The sequence below is a fragment of the Plectropomus leopardus genome, chromosome 23 (assembly GCF_026936395.1).
Source record: "Plectropomus leopardus strain MGB_pleo_1.0 chromosome 23, ASM2693639v1, whole genome shotgun sequence".
NCBI lineage: Eukaryota > Metazoa > Chordata > Actinopteri > Perciformes > Serranidae > Plectropomus > Plectropomus leopardus.
In genome coordinates this window covers 2,761,891-2,773,288 of record NC_142198.1, presented here as the reverse complement: position 1 = coordinate 2,773,288, position 11,398 = coordinate 2,761,891, and the positions used below count along the sequence as shown (strand labels likewise).

The 11,398-nt window shown below is 36.4% G+C and overlaps 1 protein-coding gene across 1 annotated transcript; it reads left to right on the top strand.

Moving 5' to 3' along the window:
- The first annotated feature begins 2,484 nt into the window (after positions 1–2,484).
- LOC121963297 (protein C-ets-1-like) lies at positions 2,485–10,307 on the top strand. Its single transcript, XM_088073747.1, has 8 exons — positions 2,485–2,503; positions 4,390–4,509; positions 4,611–4,814; positions 6,120–6,194; positions 6,313–6,519; positions 8,085–8,309; positions 9,071–9,189; positions 10,068–10,307. The coding sequence occupies exons 1-8, from the start codon at positions 2,485–2,487 to the stop codon at positions 10,278–10,280; spliced, it is 1,182 nt and encodes a 393-aa protein (XP_087929873.1). The 3' UTR covers positions 10,281–10,307.
- Positions 10,308–11,398: the final 1,091 nt, after the last annotated feature.

The following is an 11,398-nucleotide window of genomic DNA, read 5'->3' as shown; positions in this document are numbered from 1 at the left end:
AAGAGCAAGGCCACCTGAACTGTACAGGAGGATCAGAGATGTGTCTGCTACAGTTAACTCCAAAAAAGTGGGGAATAGTTTTAATTCATATCATTTTTATGGCAGTTTAGGAAGAGGACTTTTTTGTCCTCTTTTTAATTTTTTTAATATGTCATACTGCATTAAAAATACCAATGCACAAAAAATTCACTTCATTTCATTTCACTTTATTGCTTATCATTGACATATCCCAGGGTCCAAAATTAAAACAGTAGCATTTTGCAAAGAAATTGGCATTTTAAGGGTAAATCAATAAATCATTTTCTGGTTTTTTTTTGTCATTTAAAAAAGTGGCATTTTGTAAAGAAATACAGAACATTTTAAATGGTTAAAAATTCTGAAAAATGAATGGATATTTTGTATTTATGATTAGGACGGAAGTTAGTTAAATGCTTGAAAAAAGAAAATAAAACGGTACTTTACATCGTATTTTTAAGGCAGTTTTAGGAGGAGTACATTTTTGTCCCTGAGAGGCAGTTTTGAGTTCAGGGACTAGAGGGTTAAATGGTCTGAATGTAAATGTGAACTGTGCCTGATGCAGTCTACTGACCAGCAGAGGGTGATAGAGGGCTTATATTTTTATATCATGGACATCAACAGTTTATTTTGCAATTATTACCTCGGTCAGATACAAGCCATATTGCAAATTTTCTGTCTGTCTTTAATGCTGGAACAGAAATGGTAAAGATGCTTTTATTTAAGCACTCAGGATATTCTGCAGAAAGACAAATGAGGAAGCTGATAATTCAGTTTAAAAGTAAGTCTATTGTAAATTGCATGGTGAATGACTCCATTGGTTATTATTCTTTTGGCCATTTTAGTCTTTATGTTTTATTTTGACTGCATTTTTTTTTTCTCGGTCTTGCATTGGGCATCAGGGCCCCTCAGCTTTGGAACAACCTGCCTGAGGACATAAGGCTGCAGAATCAGTGACATCTTTAAATCACTTCTTAAAACTCACTTTTACAGACTTGCTTTTATGTGATCTTATTGCTATTTATTTGTCCATCTTTAATCTCTCTTAATCTCTTCATTTACTATGTGGCTCCTACTCCTTTTCATCCATTCCTTATCCTTCTGATGTTTCTGTTCTTAACTTTACTTAAAAAATGTTTTAAATTTATTTAGTTGCTCATTTGTTTGATATTCATGTGATGAATAATGTGATGTCGTCTTCTTACGCTACTTCTTGTATTATTTCTATTGTCTTCTTTATATTGACTTCTATTGCTTTTGATCTTTAATTTTCTTAAATTGATAAATTCAGTTCTTAAACTGCCGTTTGAGATCTGCCAGCTCTATCACTTTTGTTCCTTTTAGTGCTGTAATCTTGTTGACCTTTTGTATACACATTCTGTTCTTGTCTCTTGTCTTTTCAGTTTGACTGTTTTAGTCTTTTCTCTGGCATGCTTGTTGATGTTTATTTTATTGTTCCTGAGTTCCCGCCTTTGCTTTGTCTGTCAAAGCACTTTGTAAACATCTGTTTTTAAAGGTACTATAAGTTCTTCTTCTTCTTCTTCTTCTTCTTCTTCTTCTTTATTGTCATGAGAGCAGAACAATAGACTGTAGATGCTTGCACTTCCAGTTTTCAGCACATTGACCACTTGCATCGATTTGAATATCCTGCTTTTGATCCTCTTTAAGGAAATAAAGCAACCTTTTGCATCAGATTATCCTGTAGATCAAGCATGACTGGTCTGTGTATAAACTACTGATTTTTTGTCTTTGTTTTTTTGTTTCAGTCCATACATGTTTGATTGAATAACTGATAACACCTCCAATTATTTTTATTTTAATTTTATTTTGCTTTGTTATGTTCTATTTTAGGGACCATTCCTGCATCTGTTACAGCATATGCTATTGTAGGCCCATAACAACATAACTTCTGCTATTGTGTTTGCAGTAGTTTTCCCACAATAGCCAAATGTATCTAATTTTTCTCTCTTATTATCAGTTGCAAGCTTAACAACTGGATGAGACAGTTCCACTTTGGGGAGCAAGATCTCAAGTACAAATTGCACCTAATTGTTATGGGCCTAAAATGTGTAATTTGCCTGCTTTTGTTTTAAGAGTGGTTGTATCATATAAATGAGAAGTTATGAAATCTGGTGTTTTTGCCATTTGCGTGGACATCAATTTCAAGATGGCCATCAAACAAACATCATGAGCCACGAGTTGATTTTGGCAACACTAGATACCGCTAGGATCTTAAAAAAAATGTGGGTTCAAATTTGGGTACATGGGAGCCTCTGTCACCTGCTGTGTGATTGATTCTGTGATTCCACCCTCAGACCTGTTCCATCTGTCCCTCCCACGTCCACATGATTGACAGTTGTCCATCACCGCCGCTCCCCTCCTCCCCTCCCGTCTATCACATTAAAGCCCCGCTTCCCCCTCTGTGGTCCCAGTTTCCTCCACCTGGTCCCAGACTCCTGACATACTGGGATGGACTGCGTTACTTACGGTAAGACAATTATTCTTAGTCTCACTCTTCAGTCAGCATCAGTTCTTTTTTGTTCTCATCTGGTCATTATCTGGTAAATACTGAACTTAATAGACACTACAGCAAAAACTAACTTTTTTTTTTTTTTTAACATTTTGACCTGAAGACAATCAAAGTAGGATCAAAATGTGGTATTCATTAAACTTGTGTGACATGGACTGACATTGCTTTTCTTTTGCTGCACTCAGGAGCCTTTCACAAGTATTCAAATCTTTGAGCAGTGTGAAAATTGGGTTTTATTTCTTTGAAAAACATGGGAAAATGTAATTAGCATATTGAAAAGAAATATCCCACAATATGCAAGAAATTAGGAGATTTTGACAATGATTAAAAAAAAAAAAAAAAAAGCCAGGGAAAAATGTTTTAAAAACCCAATATTTATAATTATCAGAATTTTATATCAGAAAATTATGTTACAGATTTATGATTGATATCAAACACCTTTTTTCCAAGTCATTTCCTTGATTGTTTCTTTTTTTGTGCTAATTTTCTGGTAATTTTCTTGTACTTTTTACTAACTTAATTATTTTTTGGGTCATTTCTTCTCAAGTTGCACATTGGCTTCTTCCATTCTTTTTGAGAGAAATCAAGCCAATTTCCTCAGGTTTCAAAGGGTTCATACCACATCAGCGGCTCTCTCAAGTATTGCTGTGGATGGATTTACATTAGAGTTAGCTGAAAGCCTGATGCTTCTCATAACGATGCCAAAGGATGGTTTTGGCGTCAATATCACACACTGATGGCTGTGACAATGACTGTATATTTAATGACTTGAAAAATTTTTATACTGAATAAGGATAGTGAGATAGAAATATGGGCATGAATGGACCTCCGTAGATTTTAAAGCTTTTTATGTCATTATTATGTGCCTATGATAATCATTTGATCAGTAAGACTTATAATACATAAAATGTAAATATACTCAATGAAACTGTTTTTATTCATTAATGACTGACAAGGAATTACACTTATTGATAAGAAAAATCATGATTTCCATCTCTTTACTATCGTAAAACTTCAAAGATAAGCCTTGTCCCAATTAAACTCCCAATCCTTATACTAGCCAGGTGAGGCTACACATTTTGACAAATAAAGGCCTGTCTCAATTAGAGGCAAGGTTACCTTCTTTGTAGAACTTTCAGAGTTATTCTTTATACATCCTTTTTGATTGTATAAAACCGGGTTGTTGGCTACCGGCTGGAGATAATGTTAGTTAGCTGTTTAGATCATGCATACAAATATAAGTGTTTAAACCTTTCTCAATATGGACATGCTACACACATGGCTAGCTTTGTAAGATTCTCCATAGTTCAATCATTCAGTTCATTTTACTAAAACCATGAGCACCAAAGAAGAAGTAACACTGACAGAGTAAACAAGATACCATACCATAATGATAATGCCTCCACACTTCCTTCCTTCCTTCCGTATTTTTACATCTTTGCTGAGAAACAGTTTTTTTTTTTTTTTCGAGTTCAGCGATTTAAGCAAATAACAGCCCGGGCTATTAATTGAAGTTTTGTGCAAAGTTTTAAATATCAGTCATATAAAGTGTAGAAGGATATGGATACTAAAAGTCTCTTAACCAATCATATTTTTCAGGAAAACCTACTTGAATATGGAAATGTATGCATATATTATGAAAATACAGAAGGCTACACTGCACTGAATTATGTATGTATCAATACATGAGAGATATATGTAGCATAAACAGTTTGCAAGTTAAAGGTGACCTAACATGCACAGAAGAATAAGCCAACTTGAGTAATCACACTGATACATGTTACTGTGAATATGTAAAAACATATTTGTTTGTGATTAAACTGTATTAAATTATATTGTGTCAGAGCTGGACACCCTGGAGGTCCCTCCTCTCACCCCGACCAGTAAGGAGGTCCTGAGCCAGGCAGTGAAGGCCAGTTTTGCTGGATTTGCTCAGGAGAGAATCACCCATCACTTCCCACAGGGTACGGCTGAGACACAAACTTTATTCATCAATACAGCAGTGACAGGTTACACAGCATTGCATGTTATATTCAAAGCTGTACGTGTATTCATATTTTTGCAGATCCAACCTTGTGGTCAGAGTGGGAGGTGAACTACTGGCTGGACTGGTGCCAGGCTGAGTTTGGGCTCCACAGCCTGGGTTCAGACCTGAGGGGCCTGCAGGGCAGTGAGCTGTGTGGACTGGAGAGAGAGGCTTTCCTGGGCCTGATGAGCGACTGCACCGCAGGAGAAATCCTTTGGGAGCATCTGGAGACCATGAGGAGAGGTGAGGGCATGTTGCAACCAAAATCTGATCCTTCCAAACTCACATTTACCTTTAAAGAGCCTTATAAAGCCACATTTAGACGAGAAATTTTTTCACACGGTTTCAAAGGGTTCATTTTGGGACCTGTTTCTAATATAGTTCATGTGTTTAACTCAGAATGTTTTTGCTTCATATTTTACATCCAGAATATGTAGACGTGTTTACGTATGTAGACACATTAATTGTGTACGTGTGTGTGTACAAGGTGTACGTGTGTGTGTACAAGGTTACTTTTGAAATGTAATAAGTTACAGATTACTAATTACCCTGTTAAAAATGTAATAAGTAATACAATCTTAATTCTTTCATCAATGTAATGTAACTTATTATATTTGATTACTTATTACTTACATTAAGCTGAACAATGTACCAAAAGAAGACATTTCTGCACAGAGAAAAAGATTTGGTTTAGGTTTAGTTTATTTGTGACACATACTGTATATATTGTATAGATAGTGTTTTGTTATTCTATCTTACGTATATCTCTGTTGTTCATTGTAGCATTGATTGCACACATTTTTATATTTTTATATTTTGAACTTGCATACTTGTTATACATTTCATTGAATATAAGGCACAGTTTCATATTTTTCACTCTTTACACTCAGCACACATATTAGTGCTAATTATCTCTTACTGTATTTCTTTACATTGATATTTTTACATGCTTACATACTCAGCATATGATACATACAATATATATATATATTTTTTTAGATATTTCAGTGTTTACATATCGTGCTTATTGTTTACTATTACTTTATTTCTATTTTCACATTTCTATTTTCATGTATTTGTGCTTATTTCTACTACATTAATTCTCTATGCCGGCATCAGAGCGACTATAATGAACCACAGCTTTCCCCGGGTATCAATACAGTTTTTCCTGATTCTGATTAAAAAGGGGCAGTGCAAATTAATAAATACAAAAGGTATAAAAATGAGTTAGCCAGGAGACTATTTTTCATCTTTGGTGCCTTAAAAAGATGCATAGCAAAAGAATTAAAGTTATATTCTACATTTTTTACCATAAAGAATATATTTGATTAGTAATTGTTATTAAATTATATATAATTTTCCTCAATAACTGATTATAATTACATTTATTTTGTAATGAAATTGCACCTAACTAATTACATTTAACTAGTCACTCCCCACCACTGTATATACAGGTATGTGCACTCTGTAACTTATGTTTCTTATCATATTGGAATAATAAGCAAATGTGACCTCTGACAAAAATACTATTTGAATTTGATTCAGCAGAGAATGAATATGGGTGCAGTTCTTCATTGACCACATGTACCATACCTTCTTTCTGCCAGCTTCAAACCAACAAAGGTAATATACCTCTTCCTTAACCTTTGTAATCAAAATAATTACCACCACCATAATCACTCCATTGTTAATTGTTATGATATAATTTTGAATAGTTATATGATTGTGTCTGTTTCCTCAGAGAGTTACTCAGAGTATGTTCAGGAGCCTTCAGACAAGCACAGTTACCATGTCCAGTATCGTCCATATGAGAGGACAGAGCTCCACACCCTGCACCCTGTGACGGGACCACATCAGGACTACTATCTGATCAAAGCAGAAGATCCCAGCAGGAACATGACCGCCACCGCCGCTGCTGCTCTGCTGCAGGAGACAGGAGGGAACACAGGTCAAAAGACTCTTTATTTAAATGTTATAGTGCAGTTAGATCACAGCAAATGAACACAGTGTTTCTTTGGTAACTGAATTCAGTTGTGGTTACTGTGCATTACTTTGAAAATTTAAGGTCAGCAGGACTTCCTGTGCCCTTGCTCAGCTCACATCCATCTTCTAACTTCACCTTTAAATCATTTTTTTTTAGAACTTTTTATTTTCCATTTTCATAAAGAAGAAACATTCCCTGACATAGGACTGTATATGAAACGACAACAACAACAACAACAACAACAACAACAACAACAACAACAACAACAACAACAACAACAATAACAATAACACGAATAATAATAACAATGATGATGATGATAATGATAAAAATAAATAAACACATAAGTAATAGTTAAATAACAAAAACAATTTGAGGGGAATAACACTAAATAATAATAATAATAATAATAATAATTATTATTATTATTATTATTCATCTTCATTTGTAGACTTGCAGTAATTCATTCCATCATGCAGCGCTGTTTGAGTCTCTGCATCCACTGTGTTATGGTTGGTGGTTTTACATTCTTCCAGTTCACAGTTATCATTTCCATAGTGATCAGTAAGGAAATCCATAATATGTATCTCTGATCCTTACAGTACTCCTTATAGTACAGCTCCGAGCAGGAACAACATAGGATCCAGGGCAACAGTCACCTTTAAGATTTTTTCCATCTCTTATTTTTTAACATTTTTTACCTTTATTTTAATCTCATCTACACACCTGTAAAGTTTCATAACTTAATCTTGCATGGTTGTGATGCTGTTGCATTGACAAAATGTGTCTCAGACAGAAAGGCAGATAACACCTGGCAAATACTCAAATGGCCTCTGTGGTAGTTCCGGCTAGTTCCCTGTAATGGGAAAAAAAAGTCTCAAAAGTGGTTGGGGCTGAGACACACCCAGTCACTTAATCACGCCACCTCTTGATCCACAGCACCTCCCTGCCTCCCGCTCACACACAGTCATCAGTTAATGAGTGAGCAGTGACAGGAGACTCAGCGATGATGAAAGCAGGTTCCTGCTGACAGGATCAGCCAATGGAAATAGAAAAATAGGAAACCTTAATTGCAATAGCAGATTTTTGAAAAACGTTTATTAAAACAAATACATAACATCAAAAAGAAATTGATTATTTCAAAGATAAAGTCACTGACACTCCTTAGGGCCCATTGTCATCGCCTGCCCATATGTCCCCCCCATATATTTACACAAGTGACATCATTTGACAGAGAGCAAACTTGGATCCGAGTTGCTACCCAGGCAACGTAACTCTAGTGAAACGGCACATCAATAGCAGGTCTCAACCTTTAGGTGGCAGTCCCTATACATATTTATAACACAGTATGCCGAATTTATGTCGGTTTGGACTTGAATCAATCAACAGCACTACTAAGTACTCACATAAATTGTTTTTCAACTGAGAAAGATGGTTTGGGGTTTAGTCACTCTTTAACTACATTGACTACAAACCACATTTTGCCATGATTATAACCTGTCTGTGTTCCTATTGTTTTGTGTGTGTAGAGACAGACTCAGAGGTGGAGATCGCTCACAGTGACGACTCTGACATCGTGGGATCTCTGTCATGGACCACTCCACTCCATGATGTAGAGCCAGTGACAGAAGAGACCATGTCTGAAGATATCTTCGCTTTACCACACCCACACAGGAGCTTTAAAGAATACGTAGGCAACAAAACCGATTTAGGCCGAGCCGTGATACCAGCAGCAATCCTTGCTGGTTACACTGGTGAGTGGTGGTTGAAGGAGACATTTTTTATGTCTCGTATGGATTCAAATTTGTTGTAAATCTATGTGGCAGGTCTAAAACACGACAGCGTATTAGAGCCATTGTAGATCAAAATACATTTAAAAAAGGAGGGCAATATTCTTAGAAAAAACTTTTAATTTACAAGATAAATGTCACAAATTTGCGAGGAAAAGTCTGATATTATTTTTTTTTAAAGTCACAGATTTGTGAGAAAAAAATAAAAATATCTATATCTATATCTATATCTATATATATCTATATCTATATATATCTATATCTATATATATATCTATATATATATATATATCTATATATATATATATATATATATATATATATATATATATTTGTTTTCTTGTGTTTGGGGGGGGTTCAAAGGAACCACATCACTTCACTTCAACCTCACTGCACAGACGCTGCCACCTGCACCTGTGTATTATTCATGCAGGGGATGAATTTCTTAATTTATACTTTGCAACTGGATTTAGCAATAAGGAAATACTACTGATTTTAGCCCAGAATCACCAGATTATCATCAGCATCTGGACTTTGAAAAGACATTGCCATGAAATTGGATCAATTCAAAAGAAAATAACATATTGGATGAGATTATTGTGTTACATCAAGTTTTTTTCTTTGAATATTGGCCTTCAATTATATAATTTTATTTTAAGTTTTATCTTCAGTGGCCCTAATATGCCATCACACTCTAATGTATTCTTTCCACTGTGTTTGAACAGGAAGTGGTCCCATTCAGCTGTGGCAGTTTCTGCTGGAGCTCCTCACAGACCGCAGCTGTCAGTCCTGTATCAGCTGGACAGGAGATGGGTGGGAGTTCAAGCTGACGGACCCTGATGAGGTACATAATGCTTCGAGGTTGAGATGTCAAACATTCTAACATTTAGGGAAGTACATGTTTTCTAATGTTACCACAGTCAGATGAGAAGACCAATATTCAGCCCATTCTTACTCTTAAGCTGACAAACACCATCACTTTTGCAGTGCTTTTGGCATGAGATCCTGAGAACGCGACAGGACAGAAGCGTTCATGGTATTTTTATATGCCGGCGGATTGCCAAATGGTACCTGCCGCGTCCTCATGATTCGTGTTTGGTCTGCGTCAGTTGAGGAGATGGCTGGATGGAATCTGTTGCATCTGCACAATATGCTGTTAAATGGTGTCAGGTTGAGACGCTGCCCTTAATGACGTAATATATGGAGCACAAGGGTCCCTCTAGATAACAACCCTGGACTTACATACAGGAGTCTGGTGTTTGCTTCCTGTCTGAATGTGATGTTTTTTCTACACAACCTTACTATGTGCCCTTGTATGGAGGATGTTTTTGATCTTAAAAGTGCAGAGTGCAGAGTTAATCCTAACATTTGTTGATGATGAAGTTGTTGATGTTCAGGCATTGGTTGCCATGGGCGGTTGTTGCCTAAACATAACCACGTTAATCCCACCATGTGCATTTGTTGACATCATGGTAACGCCATCCCGCAACGTCAACAGCAGACAGAGTAGAAAATGTACGTACATACATATAATATATATAATAGGATATGTAGATGCAGAAGTCCCCTGTATGGCGGCAACATGTGATGACATGTATCAGGAACAATGTACAGTCTCACTCTTCAATGAGATGCATGGATATATGCAATCCTCATCATCATTATTTTAGAGCTGTGTCCCTGCTGTTGAGCTGTGGAGTAAAGCTGTAGCTGTGTGTCCAGGTGGCCCTGCTGTGGGGTCAGAGGAAGAACAAACCCAAGATGAACTATGAGAAGCTAAGCCGCGGCCTACGATACTACTACGACAAGAACATCATCCGCAAGACGGCTGGCAAGCGCTACGTTTACCGCTTTGTCTGCAACCTGCAAGGCCTACTGGGATATGAGCCCGGGGAGCTGCACGCCATGTTGGACATCAGTAGCAAGAACCACTAATGAGTTCAATGAACACTGGCAAGAAGAGGAGAGACACTTTTTATAGTTTATAACTTTTTATTTGTTTTCATATTTATGTGTGTGTGTGTGTGTGTGTGTGTGTGAGAGAGAGAGAATTCTGTGGTTGTTCTGACCCGTCATGGGTAAAAAATTGCACTTTATATTGACTGTTGTGATTTTCAAACAATAAAAGCACAGCAAAGTCATTTATGTCATTAATTCCTTTTGTGAATCATTAAGACTGATGTTATTGCTCCAATACACTGTACTCCATATAAAACTGAGCTTTTCTAAAAGAATAAAAGTTGTTTTTTAAATGTTGACGTGTAGAATTCAACAATTCACGTATGTATGTGTAATGTTAAAAGGCAAGTGTGTTCCACGTAGTGCACTGACACATGCAGGGCCCTGTCTGATACGTGGTTCAAAGCAGCACACAACGCAGCACAATCATTATTGCTAGCTTCAGACTGACACAGTCATCATTTTTAAGCTGTGCTGGAACTAGCAATATTTGCCCTTGCCTTTTAGTAATTATATTTTACATTTATGGTAATATGAACAAAAAAAATTGCTTATGAGAAATCAACATCGACAAAGAACTTAGCTAAAAACCAACAATAATAATAACAATTTAAAAAATACAAAGAAAATGTTCAAAAAAGTCTTCTCTTTCTTTCTTCTGTTTTTTTGTACTGCGCCCTAAATGGCTTTAGCTTTTTATGCCTTTCTGCCTTAATGTCAAATATCAAGATAAATAAATAAATCTTTCTTTTCTTTAAAGAACACATTATTCAGATAGTAACGTTCGCCTACATAGACTGGTTCACAGCACCTGTACACTCTACTTTTTACACACACAGGGACGTGCTGATGGGTTGGGAATGGTTAAACATTGTTCACATCAGCCAAAGCACCAGTGTTTTCAATCTGAACGCCCGTGATGCATTGTTATGGGCTTTCACACCAAAAGCATAAATTGAACATTGCACACAGCAAGTTCATTATTTCCAAAGGAGAGAGCAGCTGTGCAAACCACAGTGTCTCACACTACACTGATTTACAAAGTAGTCCGAACACAGGGCTGCAGCCGCAGAGAATCCCTGCCAGGAGGTGCT

What these genes read in the sequence shown, in the direction of transcription:
- LOC121963297 (XM_088073747.1), top strand. An exon ending in CCAGCTTCAAACCAACAAAG is followed by an intron (nt 6,195 to 6,312) that starts GTAATATACCTC and finishes CTGTTTCCTCAG; the next exon opens with AGAGTTACTCAGAGTATGTT. An exon ending in GGAGACAGGAGGGAACACAG is followed by an intron (nt 6,520 to 8,084) that starts GTCAAAAGACTC and finishes TTGTGTGTGTAG; the next exon opens with AGACAGACTCAGAGGTGGAG.